General features: G+C 39.2%; 2 protein-coding genes across 2 annotated transcripts; both read left to right on the forward strand.

Moving 5' to 3' along the window:
• Positions 1–15,128: 15,128 nt before the first annotated feature.
• Positions 15,129–20,533, forward strand: LOC128508484 (butyrophilin-like protein 2). The gene is made up of 7 exons (XM_053479829.1): positions 15,129–15,256; positions 15,896–15,952; positions 18,867–19,211; positions 19,312–19,470; positions 19,546–19,677; positions 19,792–19,887; positions 20,421–20,533. The coding sequence occupies exons 1-7, from the start codon at positions 15,247–15,249 to the stop codon at positions 20,531–20,533; spliced, it is 912 nt and encodes a 303-aa protein (XP_053335804.1). The 5' UTR covers positions 15,129–15,246.
• Positions 20,534–23,014: 2,481 nt separating this feature from the next.
• On the forward strand, positions 23,015–23,844 carry LOC128508485 (E3 ubiquitin-protein ligase TRIM39-like; the record flags this gene model as incomplete). The annotated part of the gene is made up of 2 exons (XM_053479830.1): positions 23,015–23,075; positions 23,165–23,844. Coding segments are annotated over 2 exons (591 nt in total), but the record flags the coding sequence as incomplete, so codon positions are not given.
• Between the last annotated feature and the right edge of the window lie 1,766 nt (positions 23,845–25,610).

Raw genomic sequence — 25,610 nt, forward strand, 5'->3', positions numbered from 1 at the left:
TGCTGACGATACACAGTTATATGTCTCAGCAAAAGCTGATGAGAAAAAACAGCTTACTAAAATTGTGCAATGTGTGCAGGACATAAGAAATTGGATGCTAATTAACTTCCTTCTGCTAAATCCGGATAAGACAAAAGTTCTAGTCATAGGACCGCATACAGCTAGGAGTAAAATTTTAGATCACACCGTAACTTTAGATGGCCTTTCTGTTCCATCAAATGCAACAGTGAAAGACCTTGGTGTGATTATTGATTCCAGCCTTTCATTTGAAGCTCATGTAGATAATATTACCAGGATAGCATTCTTTCACCTCAGAAATATTGCCAGGATAAGAAATTTATTGTCGCTAAACGATGCAGAAAAACTAGTTCATGCTTTTATCACCTCTAGGTTGGACTATTGTAATGCCTTACTGTCTGGTTGTTCAGCTAGATGCATAAATAAGCTTCAGCTAGTCCAGAATGCAGCAGCGAGAGTCCTCACTAGAACCAGACGATATGAGCACATCACACCTATCTTATCTTCACTCCATTGGCTCCCTGTGAAATTTCGCATTGATTTTAAAATACTACTCTTGACATATAAAGCATTAAATGGTCTCGCGCCGCAGTACCTGAGCGAACTGCTAGTGTCTTACGATCTGCCACGCCTACTTCGATCAAAGGATGCAGGCTGCTTGTCAGTACGCGTATTATGAAAAATACAGCTGGGGGCAGAGCTTTCTCTTACAAAGCCCCAAAATTATGGAATAGTCTTCCAAATAGTGTTCGGGACTCAGACACAGTCTCAGTGTTTAAGTCCAGGCTAAAAACCTATTTATTTAGCCAAGCATTTTTATAAATAGATTTGTCTCTCTGGGATGCGTCTGGTGTCTGGGGATGATTCTCTCTACCTAGAAAATGGTTCTGGCCTTGACTGGTGTTGGCAACTGTTTCTCTGGGGACTTGACAGTTCGATAGTTCAGGACTGGAACTTCTCACAAGTCTACCTGGGTCTTCAATAACTACCTGGACTCCATATTAACATCAATTAACATCAGCTATTATAGCTGAACTGCCTCCCACCCTACACACTGTATAAATGCAGATCATTTACTGCTTTCTGTTTCACCCAAATGAGGATGGGTTCCCTGTTGAGTCTGATTCCTCTCAAGGTTTCTTCCTATTACCATCTCAGGGAGTTTTTCCTTGCCACTGTCGCCCTCGGCTTGCTCACCAGGGACAAACTGACCATCTTGATTCATACAAATTCACATTTCAAACTTAAATAATTCTCTTGACTGTGTAAAGCTGCTTTGTGGCAATGAAAATTGCTAAAAGCGCTATACAAATAAAATTGAATTAAATTGAACCTCAGGGCCTCAGGGTAAAGTTCCAGAGAGACATTCGGGACTGCAATCTCCTCTGCTTCACCGAGACATGGCTGTTTATATCCCGCCTCAAGCGGACACGAACACTGCCTTATGCGAGCTGCATGAGGCATTCACACAGCACCAGGACGCTGCGCTTATTGTAGAGGGGACTTTAACAGCGCCAACCTCAAACACGCAGTGCCAAATTTTCATCAGCACATCACCTGCCCCACCGAGAGCACACTGAACCATTGTTATACTACTGTACAGTCAAGGACGGCTTCAAGGCACAATCTTGCCCTCCGTTTGGGAAACCTGACCATGCCGCCATCTTCCTCATGCCAAAATACAAACACAGGACGTTCCGGGTCAGAGGGAGGTCGTGCGCTGGACGGACCAATCGGTGGCCGCGTTACAGGACGCACTTGATGACTTAAACTGGGACATGTTCCGAAACAGCTCCAATGACATCAGCATGTTTACGGAAGTGGTTGTGGGATTCATTGGGAAACTAGCGGATGATACCGTGGAAAAAAAAAACTATCAGAACGTTTCCCAACCAGAAACTGTGGGTGGATAAAACCATCTGCGACGCTCTGAGATCTCGCACCGTCGCCTACAACGACGGAGGAAGCAACGCTACGGGAGGAAACTAGAGTCACAACTCCAACAGAGTGACTCCAGGAGCCTGTGGCAGGGACTGAGAACAATAACCGACTAAAAAGCACCAACATCCGGTATGATGAACAGCAGCTAAAGACGCTAGCGACGCTAATGCTAGCAGCGATAACAGCTGCAGACAGAAAGACACTGCCAGCACAGGAAGCATGTTCATCATCTCCGAGCATGATGTGAGGAGAGCCTTAAAGAGAGTGAACACCAAGGAAGCAGCAGGACCAGATGTCATGTCAGGTCGTATTCTCAGAGCCTGCACAGACCAGCTAGCACCTGTGTTCACAGAGATATTCAACCTCTCTTTATCTCAGTCGGTGATCCCCACATGCTTCAAAGAGTCCATCATTGTTCCTGTTCCAAAGAAACCTCATCCTGCTTCTCTTAATGACTATCGCCCTGTAGCCCTCACCTCAGTAGTGATGAAGTGCTTTGAGCACCTGGTCAGAGACACACTTGACCCACTACAGTTTGCATACCGCCCGAACCGTTCCACAGACGATGCTATCTCTCATCTTCTCCACACATCACTCACTCACCTGGACACTCGGAAAGGAAATTATTTTAATATCCACTTCATCAACTACAGCTCAGAATTTAATACCATAATTCCCTTCACTCTCACCACCAAACTGGAGCACCTGGGACTCAGCTCATCTCTATGTCAGTGGATCTCCAACTTCCTAACTGGCCACAGGCAGTAAGGATGGGCGGACACATTTCGGCCTCCCTCACTGTCAGCACTGAAGGCCCTCGGGGTTGTGTTCTGAGCCCCCTGCTGTACTCTTTGTACACCTATGACTGCATAGCCACTACGAACTCCACCACCATCATGAAGTTTGCTGACAACACTGTAGTGGTGGGCCTGATCTCTGACAACGATGAGACAGCCCACCTGGAGGAGGTTGCAAATCTGGAGAACTGGTGCCAGAGGAACAATCTCCTCCTGAACGTCCCTCGGGGTTGTGTTCTGAGCCCCCTGCTGTACTCTTTGTACACCTATGACTGCATAGCCACTACGAAATCCACCACCATCATGAAGTTTGCTGACAACACTGTAGTGGTGGGCCTGATCTCTGACAACGATGAAACAGCCCACCTGGAGGAGGTTGCAAATCTGGAGAACTGGTGCCAGAGGAACAATCTCCTCCTGAACGTCCCTCGGGGTTGTGTTCTAAGCTCCCTGCTGTACTCTTTGTACACCTATGACTGCATAGCCACTACGAAATCCACCACCATCATGAAGTTTGCTGACAACACTGTAGTGGTGGGCCTGATCTCTGACAACGATGAGACAGCCCACCTGGAGGAGGTTGCAAATCTGGAGAACTGGTGCCAGAGGAACAATCTCCTCCTGAACGACAGCAAGACAAAGAAGTTGATAGTGGACTTAAGTACGAAGCAGGACGGGAACTACCAGACCCCAGTCATCAACAGGAGCCCAGTAGAGCGAGTGGACAGCTTCCGATACCTTGGTGTTCACATCACGCAGGACCTGTCATGGTCCTGTCACATCAACACCATGGTGAAAAAGGCCTAGCAGCATCTCTACCACCTCAGACGCTTGAGAGACTTAAGACTGCCCTCCAAGGTGCTCAGGAACTTTTAGTCCTGCACCATAGAAAGCATCCTGATGGGAAACATCTTAACCTGGTTCGGAAACAGCACCATGCAGGACAGACGAGCTCTAAAGAGGGCCGTGCGTTTGGCTGAGCGCACCATCCACACCGAGCTCCCTGATTTGCACTGGATCTACAGCAAGCGGTGCTGGACCAAGGCCAGGAAGATCGTGAAGGACCTCAGCCACCACAATGGACTGTTTTCTCTGTTGCGGTCAGGAAAGCGCTTCCACTCCCTGAAGGCCAACACAGAGAGACTGAGGAGGAGCTTCTTCCCGCAGGTGATACGGTAAAAATTAACACACAAGACTAATCATCTCATCTGTGCGGTTTTGCAACATTGCACAGAAATGGATACTCATGGAGATTATTCATCTGTGCACATACCCCAATACAGTGTAGACTGAACAATCATGGACACAGCACATTTGATATATTATGTTTAACTGAAACCTGGATTAAACAGGACGAGTATGTAGCTCTAAATGAAGCTAGTCCTCCTGGATACAGCTACATACACCAGCCTCGGTTAACTGGTAGAGGAGGAGGCGTCGCAGTTATATACAACGATAATCTGGCTATCGTACAAAAACACAGATTTAAATTTAATGCATTTGAAATTCTCTATAGTAACATAAAGTCAGCTCAGACGATTCCGCTAATCATCATTTACAGACCTCCAGGGCCGTACTCTGAATTTCTCTGTGAATTTGCAGATTTCCTTTCAAACCTTGTCGTTTCCGTAGACAAAGCGTTAATTGCTGGAGATTTTAATATTCATTTTGAGAATCCAGAAGACCCTCTGAGAACAGCATTTATGTCCATACTGGACTCGGTAGGAGTAAATCAGTGTGTAGTAGGACCCACTCATAAAGCAGGTCACACTTTGGACTTAATATTATCCTTCGGATTGAGTAAAAGAAACATAATTGCAATTCCACAGTCTGAAGTTATATCAGATCACTGTCTTGTCTCGATTAAAGTGTCTCATAGTAATAATGTACGCACAGCACCGCGCTACCGCCTTAAACGTACATTCACATCAAATACCGCACAGAGCTTTATCGATAATCTTCCAGAGTTATCAACTTTGATTGGATCGCCATCTGATTCCACAGAACTCGATCAAGCGACTGAATATCTAGAGTCAACACTTCGTCATAGCTTAGATAATGTAGCTCCAGTTAAAAGAAACATGATTAGAGATAAGAAACTTGCTCCTTGGTATAACGATCACACACGCACTCTAAAACAAACCGCTCGGAAATTAGAACGCAAATGGCGTCAAACTAAATTGTTAGTTTTCCAAATAGCATGGAAGGTGAGCATTCTGAACTATAGAAGAGCTCTCAGTGCTGCTAGGTCAATGTATCTCTCCACTCTTATAGAAAATAACAAAAATAATCCTAGATTTTTATTTAATACCATAGCTAAATTAACTAAAAACAAGACCACTGCAGAAATCTCCACAACAACAACATACAGTAGTGAGGATTTCATGAACTTTTTCAATAACAAAATCATAAATATTAGGCAAAAAATTCAGGCTTTAAAACCAAACAATTTAAGTGATACAGATGATAAATTAATCACATCACATCAGAACCTAGAATACTTTACTCCCCTTGAAGCGAGTGAACTAATTTCACTCATCTCCTCTTCAAAATCGTCAACCTGTGAATTAGATCCTATACCGACACATTTTCTCAAGCAGATAGTTCCAGCAATAACAGAACCCCTGTTAAAAGTAATTAACAGTTCCACAGGGTTCTGTTTTAGGCCCACTGCTTAATCCTGATAAGACAGAAGTTCTAGTCATAGGACCACAAGCAGCTAGAAGTAAGCTTTCTGATCACACTGTGATTTTAAATGGCCTTTCTGTTCCATCAAGTGCAACAGTAAAAGACTTGTCCACACTGCATTGACCCCCTGTGAAATTTTGTATTGATATTAAAATGTTAGTATAATTATATAGACTCTATTATATATTATACTATTATATAGATTCATTACACACAGACTGATATTTCAAGTGCTCATTTCTTTTGATGATTATGGCTTACAAATAATGAAAATTTTAATATTACTTCAGTCCAATAAACAATTTTTAACACAGGAATTTTGGACTACTGAAAAGTATGAACATGTACAGCTCTCAGTACTTGGACGGGGCTCCCTTTGCTTGAATTACAGCAATGCGGCATGGCATGGAGGCAATCAGTCTGTGGCACTGCTGAGGTTTTATGAAAGCCCAGGTTTCCCTGACAATGGGCTTTAGCTCTTCTGCATTGAGTCTGATGTCTTGCATCTTCCTCTTTACAGTACCCCATAGATTCTCTATGGGGTTTAGGTCGGGTGAGGTTGCTGGCCAATCAAGCTCAGGGATACCATAGTCCTTAAACCAGGTATTAGAGATTTTGGCAATGTGGGCAGGTTCCAAGTCCTACTGGAAAAAACGAAATTAGCATCTCCATAAAGCTGGTCAGCAGAAGGCAGCATGAAGTTCTAAAACTTCCTGGTAGACAGCTGTGCTGACCTTGGACCTGATAAAAAAAAAACAATGGCTCAACACCATGTCAACACTCAAGAGATCGCTTCCCAAACCACCACTGGCTGTGTAAACACTGACTTACACTGGACTTCAAGCAACTTAGATTCTGTGCCAAAAAGAACATTGGCACGCTGAGCCACAGTTCAGGCCTTTCTTGTCCTTAGCTTAGGTAAGACATCTCTAACATTGTCGCTGATTCAAGAGTGCTTGACACAAGGACCGCGACAGTTGTAGCTCACGTCCTGGATACGTCTGTGTGTGGTGGCTCTTGAAGCACTGACTCCACCTGCAGTCCACTCCGTGTAAATCTCCAACAAATTCTTGAATGGGCTTCATTTCACGATCCTTTCAAGGCTGCATGTTGCTTGATCATGTTATCCATGTTGCTTGTGCGCCTTTCTATCACATTTTTTCCCTTCCTTTTAACTTTCTGTTAATGTGCTTGGATACAGCACTTGAACAGCCAGCCAGCTGGATAAATTAAATTCAGCTCAATTGAATTTTATTTGGATAGCGCTTTTAACATTTGACATGCTACTTGTGGGTCCAAACTAGTGCGGCGTATAGAGATGTTGACAAAACTATCTTTTGCCGCTTTTTACCTCGGTAAAAGTGAAAAGAAGGTGGCTTAAGTTGATACAGTAGGTTGGATCTAAAATTATAATCAGTACAGCCTAATGCCATTACCTCACGTTAACGTTAGCACCAGGTTACCCATCTCTGTTTATAGAGACAGGTAGCAACGTAGCACAACCAGATCATACCATAACAAAAATTTTTGTTTGAATTATCCAGAATGTGCTAGTTCGAAATAGAAATGGAAATGTCTATAAAAGTGAACCAAAATGCCATGTACCTGTTATAATCTGTAATTGTTGCTTTACAGCTTTCCCAAAGAAGACAATTACATCCTCGTAGCTAGGGGGCAGTCATATCATGCGCAGGGCCAGGAAAAAAATAAATTCAAGGACACCAACAGAATGAAATGGTAAAGTAAGCGAAATCACAAATACTACCCACCCGTGTCATATTTAATAAACCAATAACTTAGATAAACAGCAGGTTTACACGTGGGTTGTCAGAATGTTGTGGAGAAGTGCGCTCATGTAGTTGAGAGGTGGCCGGGCGTTAGCTTGCCAGATGCAAGTTGACATGTATAAATCTGACGATGGTATAAGGTGCAACAAATAGACCCAACAAGAAATAGTGCTGTGAATTTCTTGCCAACTAACCTGTGTGAAGCAGCCATAGACTGTGTATTGGCAGCAGCCGGTGGGCTGGGCTCTACACTGGCAGCCAGCATGTGTCATGTTCTTAAGGGGGAGGGAGGGAGATTTTGATACATTTGGAAAATAATTCACCATGAACCAGTTGTGAAACTTTGGGGACTTTTTATGCAGCTAAAGGGAGAAATAACATTTAATTTTACTGTTCCTACTGCAAGTCACCATTTTGAAGCCTATAATATGGATAACATTTAGGTCTAATTATAGATATTTTGTGAAAAGTAAAAAGAAAAAATAATGAAAATGTTAAACCACCTGTCAAACACCAACCCTATCCCATCTGTCAATAGCCTACTGTACCTTACATAACTTTCTTTCTACTCTTCCTTCTTGCAAAGTCATCCACTAATTCATCAAAGTTAAGCTGTCTAACCAACTCTTATTCGATGGCCAGAAGTGACAGTAAATTCAGGCGGTTTTGGCACATCCTAATCCTGAGTTTTTTTTTTCAATGCGAGTGAGTTTGGAAAATGAGCGCTCCCCTTCACATATAGGCAGGGTCAAAAAAAGTCAAAGTGCTATGTACACATTTGGAAAGGTTCACTGATAAAAATATCCAGCCTGATCTACTTAAAAAAATTAAGGTAACTTTTTGCATCAAATTATTATGTAGTTCAAACAAGACTATTCTTTGTATTTACTACTTACATTTCTTTCTGTAAAACAATTTTTTGCTAGTAAAATCTACTTAATTTTTTCTTGTTAAGTCTATTTAATTTCGCAAGTAAACCCTACTTAATTTAATAATTTCCCTAGTCATTCTTTTGTGTCCATGCTCTACTTAACTTTAAGAGTTTCAAATATGTATTTTTAATTGAAATTTAACTATTTTTAAAAAAAGTTTCTATATTACTTGGAGTGGGGCCTACTTTGTTTTATTAAATGTCCTCATTTTAAAGTTACATATACTCACATTATCTAGCTAGGCATTTCTTATATATTATAGTTAAAATACAAGTTGTGTAATTTTGTACTTTGAAATGCAACTTAATTTAACCTAGCAAAATGGGTTATTTGTTTAACCCAGCAAGATGGGTTAAATATTCAACCCAAATGCTAGGTCATATTTAACTATAATGCTGGGAAAAAATAGGTCTCTCCCTATGATTTATGCATTGCAAGTTCTCCAATGTAAAAAAAAAAATGTTATTAACACCAACTTTCTCAAATTAATTAAAATATTTATTATTTGGAGTGTCATTATTGATGTCACCTACATTTACATCAGAAGAGACCAGAGCGACGAAAATCATTATATTGAGAGTCGGCGAAAAAGCAAATTCACTGGCAGCGAAGCTGATTGGGCGACCAGAGCGAAAAAGAGAAGTTAAAAGTCAGTTAACCTTATGTAATGAGTTATGAGGCGGTTCAGTGAAAACCAATTCTAATATATAGATTTACCAACGCCCCACGGTAACAGGCTAAATCAAACATTCCAATGAGCGAACAAAGTGAATTAAGCAAATTCAACAACGAAGCTTCTTCAACGACCTTGGCGACGTGTTCGCTTTGGTCTCTCCTGGTGTGAAAGTACAGTGAGAGCCATGTTGGGGCACACTTAGTGATCACACTACATGTGTACCGTGTCCAGCTGAACCATGCCAGAATCCACCTGTGTACCGCTGGCCCGGTCCGTAATCCATCCCTGCTTATTTTACGGCGCCCCTGAAGCAGACAGGGTTGAGGGCCTTGCCGCCAGTTTGCCGCTGTTGGGCCCTTGAGCAAGGCCCTTAACCCTGTCTGCTCCAAAGCGCCGTAAAAATGGCTGACCCTGCGCTCTGACCCCTGCCTACTAACAAGAAGCTGGGATATGTGAAGAATAAAGAATTTTACTGTGCAGTAATGTATGTGTGACGAATAAAGGCTTAACTTAACTTATAAAGCCTTAAATAAAATCGACCCCTGCACTCAGCCAGGTCACTGGGATTTATTATTATGGTGCTTTAATAAAGTAATAATAGCCTATAATACAGATATATATATATATATATATATATATATATATATATATATATATATACTTTTATTCCAATCAGCAACATCGTCCTAACAATATTTTAATTACATCGTGTTAATATTTTATAAATTATAAATTATTCCCCTTCAATTTAAAGTAGTGAGTACACATACAGGTAATCCAAGAATCACAGCAAACTAGTAAGCTTTTTTGAGATTTAGATGTCAGTATAGTTAAATAAGAGGAGGGAGAGATTTGAGGTTTAGGAACAGGGATTGGTTTTAATACCCTAATAACAGATTGTCCTTCATTAGTTCAACATTTTTAAAGTAAGAATAAATTAGCTCTGTGAATTCTAACATGTTTAAAATGTTCCTTATTTTAGCTTCACACACACCCACACATACACAGCGTATGCGTGCACAAAAGGAAACACTTATTTGTCTGGATTTATTTTTACTCTTTTTAAAGGTAAAGTTCAGGTTAATTTATTTTATTTTTACTTTATATTTTGTGTTAATTATTTTTATGTATTTATTTTTTTATGGGCTGTGGAACAAATAATTTAAGTTTTCATTATTTCTTCTGGAAAAATTCTATTTGGCTTGCAAGTGTTTTGGAATATGAGCCTGCTTCGTGCACAAATTATGCTCGTAATCCGAGGTTCCACTGTACAGTATTTAAGTTACTAAAGCATGTCTTGAGGTGAGAGAGCTTTATAAGTTATATATAACTCAATATTTGAGTTTTGTTTTCATTATCATTTGTAATTACTTTGAGTCCTATTAAGTTCTATTTGAGTTCTGCCTGTTCGGGGTCCACTGGCACAGCAACCAGTTGCCATGGTTATAAATTGTATTAATTCTGCTGGAAAAAAATAGATTGAGGACAGACAACAGGAGATAGTTTTTATTCAGGTAATGTCCAATATGACATCACACACAAGCTATAAATAGGTTATAAATTTAAATGCAGTTTTAACAGCTAAAGTAATTTAAATGAAATAAGGTCAGTGGTTCAGCAACACCATAAAATATCTTGTGCTTTATTCTATAGCTCTTCAACTGGGATGGGTTTTACTGGTTGCTGTGCCAGTGGACCCCGAACATGCAGAACTCAAATAGAACTTAATAGAACTCAAAGTAATTACAAATGATAATGAAAACAGAACTCATATCATAAAATCATAATCATAAATAGAGGAACACTCTGCCCTTGTACTGAACATCTACACGACTCACGACTCACGGATCTGTGTGTTTTTGTAGAACAGAGCCGGGGTGTTAAACAGTTTGGGACAGTACCAGCGCACTTTCAGAGGTCAAACATCCATGTTGTTGGTGACATCACAGTGCAGAGACACAGAGGAACCAAGGAGCCCTGAGACTGGAGACTCAACCTTCAGTGGAAAATATCCTAAAGTGAAGAGATTTTAAGCAATAATATCAGTAATATCATTAATAACCTCATTAATAATTTTTAATAGACAATGAATAATCACACTTACCCGTGTAGATGTTCAGTACCAGGGCAGAGTGTTCCTCTTAGGAGATCTGGAGAAAGGAGACGTCTTTGTGAAACTGGGGAACCTGACGCTAACAGATAGAGGAAAATATGTATTTATGAATTTAAAAAGTATCTATGAATTAAAAAAAAAAATGTGTTAAAAAAACAAGCAATTACTTTCCTGTCATTTACATACACACACACACACACACACATATTTTTAAAGTAAGAAAAAATTAGTTCTGTAAATTCTAACGTTTAAAATGTCACAGAAGTTGATTATGAGCTCTATTTCAGACTGATACAGAACTCGTAGTCATCTTCTGTGATAACACTATAAATCACAACACTACAGCTAAAAACTTCCATCTGCTGTTCAAAACAGTAATAAACAACTCAAACAAAAATGTTTTATGCACATACACGCACAAATTTAAATAACAGATGTTTAATACCAAAAAATAAAAAGATGGTGCCGATGAATGGCAGCAGTCAGTGTATTCACGAGACGTTTTAGCTCTGCTCACATATGATCATCACACTCTTCTTACCTTAGGAACAGCTAAAGAAATTTGAAAAACAAACAAATATTTTGGTGAACAGTCATCCAGGTCTCCACCACACCTGGCGTCTGTAACGGCTTACCTGTGCCGCTGTGTCGACCGGCGACTCGTTTCCCAAGAAACTGAGTCGTCCATGACGAAATCGGGTCCGCCCCGGCGGCGTAAATCATGAAAACCTCCGTTCGCTACGGCGGGCCTCTTCACTTGCTTATGAGGAACAGACACTTCATTTGGCTCTTTTAAACGCTAGATCAATAGCGAACAAAACGTTCATTCTAAACAATTTCATAAAATCGTGTAAGTTGGATTTCATTTTTCTCTCGAAGACGTGGGTGAAACCAGGTGAGTTGACTGCATTTACTGAACTTCTGCCCCCCAATTGTTTATTTTTTTAACCCCCCTCGGACCTTAGGCCGTAGTGGTGGACTATCCACAGTCTTTAAATCGGACTATCACTGCAAATCACAACCTGCAAACTTCTTCTTAAGCTTCAAGCTTCAGACCTTTGTTGGTAATTTTAAATTTTCTGTTCTCTGTCCTCTGATTTATCACCCACCAAAATTTAACAAGGATTTTATTATTATTTAAAAAAGACAGAAAAAAGAAAAATAATTTTATTATTTAAAAGACTTTACTGACTTTTTAACGGATATAGCATTGAATTATGACAGATTTCTTATTCTTGGTGATTTTAACATCCATGTCTGCTGTAAATCTAAACCTTTAGGCAGGGATTTTCTCAGTCTTGTTGATTCTTTTAACTTAACTTAATCGGTGAATGCCCCAACACATGTAAAGGGGCACACATTAGATCTTGTTCTGTCATAAAGTCATATGGCTTAGATCTTTCTGAGATACAACACGGGTATATCGGACCATTTTGCGGTTTTATTCACTGTCACGTTGCCATCCACCTGCGTTAAACCTCACGCTCCGGGTCTACGTGTGCGCACCATTAACTCTTTAACTGCCGCTCGTTTCTCTCTTGCCTTTAATGACTCTGTGCACTTTACCAGTGCAGACTGTAGTAATCTTAACACGGATCAACTGCTTGAACTGTTCAACTCTTCATGTTCTAATATTCTGGACTCAGTAGCTCCTATGAGGATTAAACTCCCTAAACCAGTGACTGAACCGTGGCTGAATGAGACCACACGCGCTCTCAGATGCTCATGCAGGCGAGCTGAGAGAAAGTGGAAAAAGGACAATCTTCAGGTCTCACTGGACATCTTCAAAAACAGCCTTCAGGAGTATCAGAGAGCAGTAAAAACAGCAAAATCACATTACTTGGTGGTGGTGTCAAACAATAGTCAAAAACCGCATGTTCTTTTTAATACTCTGAACAGTTTAATTAATCCTTCTGACTCTGCTGTTATTGAACCTTCACCTGCACTTTGTGAACAATTCCTTCACTTTTTTAAAGATAAAATTGCAAATACCAGATGTTTATCATTTACCTCTGTTTTAGACCCCTCCACCTTTTCTACTTGCCAAGCTGTTTTTCATCAGTTTAAACCAGTTTCTCTCACTACCCTAAGTGAAATAATTAAGCATCTGCGGCCATCTTTTTGTCCCTCTTACACCATTCCACCACGCCTTTGCAAGGATGTATTGAATTCCATCAGACCATATGGTGTGGACTTAATTAAATCATCTTTGATGTCCGGTTGTGTTCCAGCTGCCTTTAAACATGCTGTAGTACAACCGCTGATCAAAAAGAGCAATCTGGATCACTGTTTTTTCCAACTTCAGGCCCATTTCTAAGCTCCCCTTTTTATCAAAAGTTCTGGAAAAGGTTGTTTATAATCAGTTACAGGCACACCTTGATTTTAATGGGATCTCTGAAAAATTTCAGTCTGGTTTTAAGGCACGACATAGCACTGAAACTGCTCTCATAAGAGTGCTTAATGATTTGTTTTTAGCTGCTGACTCTGGGGATTCTGCCATTCTGGTTTTATTGGACTTGTCTGCAGCTTTTGATACAGTAGACCATAAGATCCTTTTATCATGCCTCGAGGCATGCGTTGAAATTAAAGGTTCTGTTCTTAAATGATTCCAATCATATCAGTCAAGCAGGAGTTTCTCATGATCTTCAAATCTAGTTTTCTATCCCAACAAATAGTCATCCATCTATTCAGACCTTGTTGAACTGTCTCAGAGATGTTCAAGCATGGATGGAGATAAACTTTCTCACTCTTAACAAAAATAAAACAGAAATTATTGTTTTTGGAAAGTAAAATCTCCTCAGTGGTTATGACAGTGTTATTGGATCGCTGGAATCCTTTTCTCATCAGTCTGCCAGAAATCTTGGGATAAGCTTTTTCCAACTTCGACTTCTTAGTTAAGTTAAGCACTATATCCCCCCTGAACAGTTTGAGACAGTAATTCATGCTTTCATCACGTCACGCCTTGACTACTGTAACTTGTTATATATAGGTCTCAGTCAGTCACAACTTCAATGGCTACAAGCCGTTCAAAATGCAGCAGCTCGCCTTTTGACTGGGAAGAGAAAACGTGATCATATCACACCCATACTGGCTTCCCTTCACTGGCTTCCTGTACATTTCAGGATCCAGTTTAAAATATTACTTCTTGTTTTTAAAAGCTTAAATAATTTGGCACCTGCTTATCTGTTGGAGTTTCTTGTTCCGTACTCCCCTTCCAGAAACTTGTGATCCTCTGATCATCATCTATTGCACATCCCCAGAACAAAGCTGAAAACCAAAGGTGGAACTTTTTGGTAGTAGCCCCCAGCCTGTGGAACAGCCTTCCTTTGCAGTTGAGAGCCGCCCAGAATCATTTTAAAACCATGCTTAAAACACATCTGTTTTCATGTGCATTTTATTCCATTTGATTTATTAAGCTAGTTTTATTTTTTTATTACTATTATTATTATCATTTTTATTTTATCCTATGAATTTCTTTCTTGTGGTTTGTAATAGTGAGCGATGAATATTAAGTATATACCCTATAGAGTACCTGCAGACTTATTGTTCTATACTTGTACAGCACTTTAGTCAGTGGAAGTTGTTTTAAATGTGCTTTATAAATAAATTTGATTGATTGATTTATTGATTGAAAATATAATTTAAATTTCTTTATATAAATAAAATGTAAAAATGCATAAACGCAAAAGAAAAAATATAATATCCCCCTGTTAAACCTAAAAAATCTCCCAAAAAAACGACAATTTCAACAATTATTCTGTTAATCTTTTCTTAATAAGTGGAGTGTGCACTGTATGATATAATAATAATAATAATAATAATAATAATAATAATAATAAAACTGTACAGTGGTCTGTTTCGAAGATATTTGGGAAAATTATATTTGTGTGGTTTTATGAGTTTTCAATTTACGAATTTTAATGGGGTTTTCATCCTAATATTATAAACAATCAACACTTCACAGTAACACGTAAAAGTTTAGTTGAATTTTAAGAGAGAGAGAGAGAATATAATGTAAGGTTCCATAAAGAGGGATCATTAAGTAAGCTAAACCCGATTCTTCTTTTCATTGCTTATTATAAATATATAATCACACATGGTCTCTGCTCCCTGAAAGTTACTGAATGTGATTCCACACATGGTTGTAAGATGATCAGCTGAAAGCGAAAGCCGAATCCCACTCCGTCCCCCAGTGAGTGTAGATGATCTGTAGGAGTTTAATGGACACTTTCCAGATGATTGAGTTCTTCCTGGTTGATGTGAATCTTTCTGACACACAGTGTTCCCTACTGCCATGATTTCAGGTAAGAGAATGCTTTAGTGCTGTTTATTCTCTCCTGTGTTGTGTGTGAAAGGTGAGGTGGGACTGCAGATAAGTCATGTCGCTTCATTACACAACTCATTCAGCACAACAGAGAAAAGGGCGGGAAAAACACTTCACTCACTAATATGACTTCATATGGAAATAAAATCTCCTTTTTTCCCCCTTGATGGTGTAAATGTCAGTAGAAACCTCTGATCCAGACAGCAGGTGTAGAAACTGGAGTGCGGCTGTACACAGGGTTTTACGGTAATCAGGCTCTTGGTACAGAAATAGGAACAAAGTGACACTGTTGCATTGACATGTGCAGTTTATTTTAAACTAGATCCATGGCTCATATTTATCAGAACATAGAAGTGTGTTTAAAGAGAGCAATGAATTTCTGTTTAAATGTAATATACACAACAGGGAACATCTCACTTCATCATTTACAATAACTGGAGGAAAATAGTCATTTATTAATATTCACTTCTCTGACTCTATTATGTTTAATATACATACAGTGCAGTGTGAGTGATAAATCTTATACAAACTCCAACCAAGTGAATTTACAGAAATAATATCAGAGCTCCAGTGGATTCTTTCACACATTAAATGTGTTTCCTTCTTCTTCTCTTTACAGCTCGACCACTGAGATGGGTTTTACTGTTTCTATCTCTCAGCCATCAGGCTTCTTCTGGTCAGTCGGATTAAACTATACTGATCAAAAATATAAACGCAACACTTTTGTTTTTGCTCCCATTTTTAATGAGATGAACTCAAAGATCTGAAACATTTTCTACATAAACAAAATAACCATATCTCTCAAAAATTGTTCACAAATCTGTCAAAATCCATTACGATGAAGAACTGGAGTCAAGTCGAGACCCCTGTGAGGACGATGAGCATGCAGATGAGCTTCCCTGAGACTGTTTCTGACAGTTTGTGCAGAAATCCTTTGGTTATGCACTCGGATTGTTTCAGCAGCTGTCCGAGTGGCTGGTCTCAGACGATCATGGAGGTGAACATGCTGAATGTGGAGGACCTGGACTGGTGTGGTTACACGTCGTATGCGGTTGTGAGGCCGGTTGGATGTACTGTCAAATCCTCTGAAACACCTTTGGAGACGGCTTATGGTAGAGAAATGAACATTCAATTCACGAGCAACAGCTCTGGTGGACATTCCTGCTGTCAGCATGCCAATTGCACGCTCCTTTAAAACTTGCGACATCTGTGGCATTGTGCTGTGTGATTCAACTGAACCTTTCAAAGTGGCCTTTTACAGGTGGCCAGTCTAAGGTACATCTGTGCAGTAATTATGCTGTCTAATCAGCATCTTGATGTGGCACACCTGTGAGGTGGGATGGATTATCTCGGCAAAGGAAAAGTGCTCACTATCACAGATTTTGACAGATTTGTGAACAATATTTGAAAGATATGGTTATTTTGTGTATGTAGAAAATGTTTCAGATCTTTGAGTTCATCTCATAAGTACAAGTGAACAAGTGAAGTACTGAAAGTACAAGATTTCATAGTACCTGCAAAAGTACTGAGCATGAACTCTAATTATCACCAGTGATACAATACAGAGCACCTTTGATCCTTTTACCATCTACAGCTATTCCATTTACTTCCAAATCTTTAACATCCACTAACAACTCCGAGAAAATAGTTTTAGGTCATTCTCTCCACACAACAAGGAAAGGGACATGTGATCAGTATTGGACCGCACGGGGCAGGCAAATTACTCACAGAAATATAGACTGCAACTACTTTGTGCTTCTTTTATTTGGCCGAGTCGAGGGGATTGACCATTTTAAAAGAATCCTAGTAAAGAATTAGTTTCAGTCATTATGGATTTTCAAGAAAGAACTGGTCTGACTTAAAGTTTTTGCCATCATTACATCACTAAAATCATCTGACTCTGTCTCACAAGATGGTTGTGATGTTTTCATCGTTGCCTAATATTACCTTCTTAGACTCTGTGTACTGGAACAGTTGTTTGAATGTTTGAGTTCTTGAATATGTTGTTCACAGTGAACCTGATGACAGAAAGAGAACAGATCTGAATTCTTTACACAGTCACAAACTTTACTAACAACATCATCTGTTAGACAAATGTCATTTCTTAAAAGTGAACGCAGTTTAATTTAAGTGTTATCCCGTCCCAACTCATGCACATTTTGTATCTCCTCAACAATTGTCCGTACAGTTGAAGCTGGAAGTAGGAACACTTGAATAGGTACACAATCCTAAGAAAGGACTCCTCGAAACGATGTGGTAATTCAATAGTTTCAGGTGTTGTTGCATCATTAGAGCTTTGGGAAACATCTTCACATGCAATGATAGTGGATGACTGAGAAACACTTTCCCTGTAGATGTCACTTGCTATAATATAGCTACATGCTATAATCAGAAGATGCTCTATGTTACCTGGACATATGAGAAGGAAATGATTTAACCATGAACGTATTTTTACAACCTGTTACTGGACACACCATGGGTCGCTCCTCTACTATATGGTCTTTTAAGTGGTCTTTTATTAGTTCTTTTGCTGCGTAAAACCTCACACAATGGAAGGGCACATTTAAATTTCGGCAACAACAGCTCTAGCAGTAACAAAGGCATTATTATTACAACGGCAAAATACCTTCAGTCACAAACAGGTGCCTGTATGTCAAAGGCTTTATAACCGAAAGTAAACCAACGTTCCTCTTCCAAGTGCTTTAGTCCATGATTTTGCAAATCGTCACACAACGGTATGCGCTGGCAGACTGGGCGTACAATTAATAATGAACTTCGCGAAGATGGCTGCTCCCGCAATAATCACCTTTACTGGTTAGTGATTGGCAGAGGGCATAGGTCAAATACAGACACGAGAATATACATTGTACATAGAAAAAATGCTGTTACAGTTAAAATGACCTTTTATGGTCATTAGAAGGTATGGAAGGTATACAATATATATATATATATATATATAGTATATTACAATAAATTAACAATTATTAAATATTGTTTAACAATAAAGAACTAACGAACAGCTAGGCTATAAAACAAATGACGCATAACGTTTTTTTATTGTAATATTTTATGTACAATATGCAATACAATTCTAATACATAAAAATAGCTTATACTGATACTATGTAGTGTTAGGACGAGACACATCACATTTTTAAACCCCTCATATGATCATTTTGCTACACTTGTACATGTTTTTATCTGTAAATACAATGTGATTTTGTATATGTTCAATGCTATAATTTTGTAATTTAAACTGAATTGTATTGTTTTCTCATTACAGTTTTTTTTCTATAAAAATTACAGTTTTACAAATGAATATGATTTTTTAAAAACATATTCTTATTGTAAAATTAACAGTTTTTTTAGTTCAGTATTTTACAATTGCATTTTTAATAGTTACAAAATATTACTGTTTTTCTATTTACAGTGTACACTTTTCATTTAGTTATTAAAACAGGCTACTGTTATATTTGTAAATTACAATTATTTGATAAGATACTAACATGGACACCATGAAGTGTTAGATCATATGCAGTGATTTTAATCATTCTGATTTAGTCTGATCCAAACTCTCAATCTCTCCTCCAGTAATATTTTCACTGAAGGTTGAGTCTCCAGTCTCAGGGCTCCTTGGTTCCTCTGTGTCTCTGCACTGTGCTGTCACCAAGAATATGGATGTTCGTCATGAAGAAGTACGCTGGTACCGTCCCAATATGTATGACACCCCAATACTCCTCTATGAAAATAATCAGATCCAGAAGAGTCCTGTAGATGTTCAGTACCAGGGCAGAGTGTTCCTGTTAGGAGATCTGGAGAAAGGAGACGTCTCTGTGAAACTGGAGAACCTGACACTAACAGATAGAGGAGACTACACATGTCATGTGAGCACTGATAACTGGTATGACAAGGCCACAGTGACCCTCAGACTGAGAGGTAACACTTAGTGCATTAATTCTTAAAAAACGAAAGAAAGAAATGTTCATGGTGGATCTGTCTGTTTAATTCTCTCTCTCTCTCTCTCTCTCTCTCTCAGCGGTGGGATCCACTCCTGTTCTCTCCATACATGAAGCAGGAGAAGGGAAGGTGAATGTTAGCTGTCAGTCACATGGTTGGATACTTGAGCCGTCAATCATCTGGACACATAAAGATGGGAGAGATCTGAAACATCTCAGTAACGACAAGTTCACCATCAGTAAGATCTACTCATCTACACTTACATTAAAGATCCTAAAAACAGAAATAACAAAGCACTTTTTATGATCCTCAGACTCTGTAGGGACTGTAGATGTGAGCTCGTGGCTGATTGTGTCTCCCTCTGAGTCTGAGTGGATCTCCTGCTCTGTGGGTTTGTCTGATCAGGAGAGAAAAGAAGACAGAATAATGTTACACGTCCCTGCACGTGACACAGGTAATTATTACTGAAATAAACCATTTCCATATGTAAGGATATGTGTACATGGTGGAACTGAAAAAAAGACTGATGATTATTTTGTGTTGATGTCTATGTGTGCAGAGTCGTTGACTGGATACATCATCATCATCATCATTCCCGTTCTTCTGGTGCTGTGTGTCGTCGGAATTGCAGTGTATTGTGTGCTACGTAAAAAAGGTGGGATGCAAAAGTTTACTTAATAATATATGAGTCAGGAAACAAAACAGATGATAACTAGAAGTTGCTCTTTAAGACAGACACATGTATGTAGATGAGAACAGTATTAAGTGTAACAGTACGCCGTCCTGATGGAGCATCACTGAGCCCCTGATGGAGTCCAATAGACTATACAGGAAGTCTTGTCACACTGTAACTATACAGTCTCTGTAGATAGTAAAAGAGAGAAGAGCTGGAAGATGAGTGCTGGAGCAGGTCTTTATCAGGTCTTTATCAGGTCTTTATCAGGTCTTTATCAGGTCAGTATAAAGCGTACCGATCCACTTGACTAAATCTCATTCCCACTATTTCAGTAAGTTTTGCGATCTTCATTATGTAATAAACCCCAAAGGAACCACTGAAGAACCTTTTTGTATTTAGGTGTTTTATTGATGATAACACTGAATCGGAAGGTTTTAATAAATTCAAGTTGAACTGTAGTAGTTCTTGCATCTCAGAAAATCTCTAACTCTGTTTCCATTAATTCTCTATAGTGTGTGTGAGAGCAGAGGTCAGTCAGCAGGAATCATCTGAACATCAGAATCCTGAAACACTGGAAGATAAAACACACCTTCCAGGTATAGTGGGGGAAATAAGTATTTTCTAAGTTTGCCCACTTACGAAGAAATGAAGAGTCTATAATTTTTATCATAGGTTTATTGTAAAGGATTGAGACAGAATATCAACCAAAAATCCAGGAAAAGATGATAGAAATGTTATGAATTAAGTTGCATTTCGATGAGGGAAATAAGTATTTGCTCCCCTACCAACCAACAATAATTCTGCCTCTCACAGACTGGTTATGTGCTCTTGTGGTACTGTATACATATTATTTTATGAAGGTGCTCCTAACAATGTGGTGTGTGTATAAAAGCCACCTGTTCACAAAATCTCTATCTTCCATTCAAACCTCACCACCATCGGCAAGATCAAAGCGCTGTCAAAGCAAGTCAGGAACAAGATATTAGACCTGCACAAGGCTGGAATGGTACAAGACCATCAGCTAGAAGCTTGGTGAGAAGGACACAACTGCTGGATTGATTATTTACAAATGGAAGAAATACAAATTAACCATTAATGGCCCTATATGCAAGATTTCACATCATGGAGTAAGAATAATCATGAGAAAAATGAGGGACCAGCCCAGGACTACACGGGAGGAGCTTGTGAATGATCTCAAGGCAGTTGGGAGCACCGACACCAAACAAACCATTGGTAACACAATACGCCTGCATGGATTGAAATCCTTCAGCACAGCAAGGCTTCCCCTCCTCAAGAAGACACATGTACAGACCCATCTGAGGTTTGCCAATAAACAGAGAAAGATTGGGATAAACTTCTGTGGTCAGATGAGACCAAAATTGAGCTCTTTGTCATCAACTCGACTTGCTGTTTTCGGAGGAGGAAAAATGCTGACTGTGACACTAAGAACACCACAGTGCCTACAGTCAAGCACGGAGGTGGAAACATTATGCTTTGGGGCTGTTTCTCTGCTAAAGGTACAGATGGACTTTGCTGCACTGAGAGGCCGATGGATGAGGTCATGTGTTGTAAAATGTTGGATGAGAACCTCCTGAAGATGGGTTGTGGATGGGTCTTCCAGCAGGAAAATGACCCCAAACATACAATACTGCCAAGGCAACTAAGGAGTGGCTCAGGAATAAGCACATTAAGGTCATGGAGTGGTCCAGCCAGTCTTCAGACCTTAATCCAATAGAAAATTCACGGAGAGAGGTGTAACTTCGAGTTGCCAAGCAACAGGCAAGAAACCTTAAACATTTAGAGAAAACCTGTAAAGAATAGTGGATCAAAATGCATCCAGCAAGGGTTTCTCTACCAAGTACTAAGTCATGTTTTGCTTCAGGATCAAATACTTATTTCCCTCATTGAAATGCAACTTAATTCATTTCAAATTCAATTTAAAATTTCTATCATGTGCTTTTTCTGGATTTTTGGTTGATATTCTGTCTTAATCCTTTACTATAAACCTATGATAAAAATTATAGACTTCATTTCTTTGTAAGTGAGCAAACTTAGAAAATCTGCAGGGGATCAAATACTTATTTCCCCCACTGTATATATACATGAGTGTAGATTAATGCAGTTACAGAACAACATCACAGTACCGTGGAACCTTGGATCATGAACATAATTCGTTACAGAAGTGGGCTCGTATTTCAAAACAAGTAAAAATAAATTTAGACTAATAAGTGTTTGTGTTTGTGCACAGGTGCTGTGTGTGTGTGTGTGTGTGTGTGTGAAGCTAAAGAATCAGCCCCCCCTCCCTTTTTTAGTCTTACACAGTAACACCTCGGCCTATTTTATTTTTTTACACACACACACACACACACACACACACACACACACACACACAGTGTGAAAGACTGTTTTATCAGAAAAATTATGACGGAGTATTGTTAATGACTCTCGCGTGAGCGAGACAATAATGGAATCACTGCTGTAAAGCAAAAATAAGACAAATTAACCTGCACTTTACCTTTGAAAAGAATCGCGACAGAGCAGTGTTACTGTGTAGAGCAGAGAGAAAGTGTGTGTGTGTGTGTGTGTGTGTGTGTAGGGGTGCGGTGTACAACGCATGCACACACATAACGACAGGCTGATACAGAGAGAGAAAATGGATCTTTAACCTCTCTAATGAGACTTTCATTTGCTTTACACGCGCACTGTACACACACACACACACACAGACACAAAATAAAATATGTTACACACACACACATGGTCACAGTGTTATAGTAAACAGTACACACATGCACAGATGTTGATTACACCAGTAAGAGACACACACTAAGACCCAGCAGGGGAGACGATTACCCACAATTCCACAGCGCAAGAGAGAAAAACCGTTGGATTAGTTGTGATCACGTGACACTTGGCGTGAAAACTAGAAGCGCATGCGTGATACGCGCGTGTGTGTGTGTGTCTGTGTGTGTGTGTGTGTGTGTGTGTGTGTGTGTGTGTGTGTGAGTTCTGGTTGAAATTTAGAGACACTAAAAGATTAAACTCATCTCTAAATATAATGTCTATTTGTGTTTATTCCCTTTTTCTGACTTTATAAACTCATCACTGTACTTTACTGTTATTTATTATTTTTCTAACAGATTTAGACCAAGTGAAACAATACAAAGGTGAGAAATAAATTCAGTTGAACATTACTGTATTCCTGTAAGTGTGAAGTGTAAAATAATAATAACAAAAATCTCATTTATTTCTGCAGTGAACATCAGCATCGACCCAGAGGAAACTCCAGAGTCTCTAATATACGAGGGAAAGGAAGTGAAGATACATCCTGCGTACGCTCACTCGGGCTGGGGCAATCCTAATGATAAGATCTTCACTCTGTGTAAAGAGAGGTTTCAGGCTGGTAAACATTACTGGGAGGTGAAACTGGGAGAGTCACAGAAAACACTAAAACACTCCTGGTTTGTTGGTGTAGCGAGTGATGAAGCTGAGAAAGAGTACAGCGTCGAGTTTACACCACAGGATGGGTTCTGGGTTCTCTGTTATGAAGGAGGAGATAAAGGAGTTTATATCAGAGATCAAACAGAACTGATTTCACTCCCAGACGTTAATAAAGAGCTGACAGCAGTGGGAGTGTTTTTAGACTGTGATACACACACACTGTCATTTTATAATATTAATACACACTCACACATCTACACTTTCACTAATGTGGACGTCAGAACATCACTGCGTCCTCTGATCAGCCCTGGAGTCAGAGACGTTCATCCTGTATGGATTATTTAGGAGAATAAAGACATCTGTAATATGATGATGTGTGAGTTTATAATGTATTTATATAAAGTGTGTATACATACTGTACATAACACACTCATTACATTTTCCATCTCTGTTTACTGAAGTGTTTCCTCACAGCTGTAAACACACACCTTTACTCTGACATGTGTGTTAATGTCGGCACTTCTTTACTGTCCGTGTTCTGATTTGCTTCTTAAACTTTGTGAATAATTGAATTAAAGTGATGCAAATGATATGAATAAAGACACACTGCTGTAACGTCTTGTTTTGTCTTTTTAAGGTAGTTGCACTGTAAGTAAACACAGGTTTGAAATATTTTTTTTTACATCAGAGGCTAGTTTTATTATTTTTATTTACATATTGTTCTACGTTAGTATTTTTACTCACTTACTCTCACTTATTGTCTATAACACTTTATCCTGTATACAGGGTCACAGAGACTTAGGGCACGAGGCAGAGTAACGCTGGACAGGGTGCCAATCCTACACACACACACACACACACACAGACACACACACACACACACACACACACTACAGGCAGTTTGGGGATGATAATTAGCCTGATCTCCATGTCTTTGGACGGTGGCTGGAAACCAGAGTAATCAAACAAAGAGCCAGAAAGGTGGCAGGAGACTAAACCACTGTTTTATCTTTTTATTATTTTTAAAAAACTATGAAATGCTTGTGTTTTGTGTATTTCCCGTGTTCAGTGTAATGTCTGTAAATAACGTGTATATTGTGTGTATTATGTCTGTATTGTCTAAGAGACACTAACAGCTGAACCCAATCACCTTGTTTGTTAATGTACTCGGCCGATAAACCTGATTCTGGTTCTGATTGTGTGTGATGGTGTCAATTTAATGTCCTGATTCAAATGTTTAAAATAATGGACAATAATGGTAATAACGTGTGCTTATTAAAGGATATACATTTAAGTAAATATTACATTATACACTACCGTTCTAAAGTTTTAGAACACTTGCAGATTTCTTTGTTTTTGTTTAGTGATTTATTTTCTACATTCTACAACAATACTGGGGATTTCAAAACTATAAAATAACACATATGGAATTAGGTAATTACGTAACAACAAGAAAAACAACAGTTAGTTGTTATTTTAAGACACAGAGATCAGACTTTCTGTAATAGTTCTTGCAAGAACAGTATTGTCAAGTGCATTTGCAAAATCCGTCGAGCACCATAATGAAACTGGCTCTCGTGAAGGCCGTCCCAGGAGGGCGAGACCAAAACCTACCTCTGTCTCAGACGAGAAGTTCATTTAGAGTTATCAGCCTGAAAAATGACCAATTAACAGCACCTCAGATTAGAGGCGTTATGAAGTCTTTACAGAGCAGAAGTAGCAGAAACATCTCACCATTAACTGTTCAAAGGAGATTAATGCATTTTTTGGACGCCTTCAGCATTCCTTTACAATGTAGAAAGAAATAACAATCAGGAAGCATCATGGAGTTAGAAAGTGTTCCAAAACTTTTGAACGGTGGTGTATATGTCAGTGTAGGTAAATACAGGGTTAGAGAGATTTGGGGTTTAGGAAAAGTGACCAGTCTTATTGACTTAATAACAGATTGTCCTTCATTAGTTTCACATTATTACATTTTTACATTTGGCAGACTCTCTTATCCAGAGCGACTTACATTTTTTTTTATCTCATTACACATCTGAGCAGTTGAGGGTTAAGGGCCGCGCTCAAGGGCCCAACAGTGGCAACTTGGTGGTTGTGGGGTTTGAACCTGGAATCTTCCGAACCGTAGTCCAATGCCTTAACCACTGAGCTACCCCTGGCCCATTACAGTTATTACAGTAAGAATAAATGATCTCTGTGAATTCTAACATGTTTAAATGCCTGCTGTTGTACAGATTATGATTATGAGCTCTATATCA

This window comes from Clarias gariepinus, chromosome 20 (genome assembly GCF_024256425.1).
Source record: "Clarias gariepinus isolate MV-2021 ecotype Netherlands chromosome 20, CGAR_prim_01v2, whole genome shotgun sequence".
NCBI classification, from domain to species: domain Eukaryota; kingdom Metazoa; phylum Chordata; class Actinopteri; order Siluriformes; family Clariidae; genus Clarias; species Clarias gariepinus.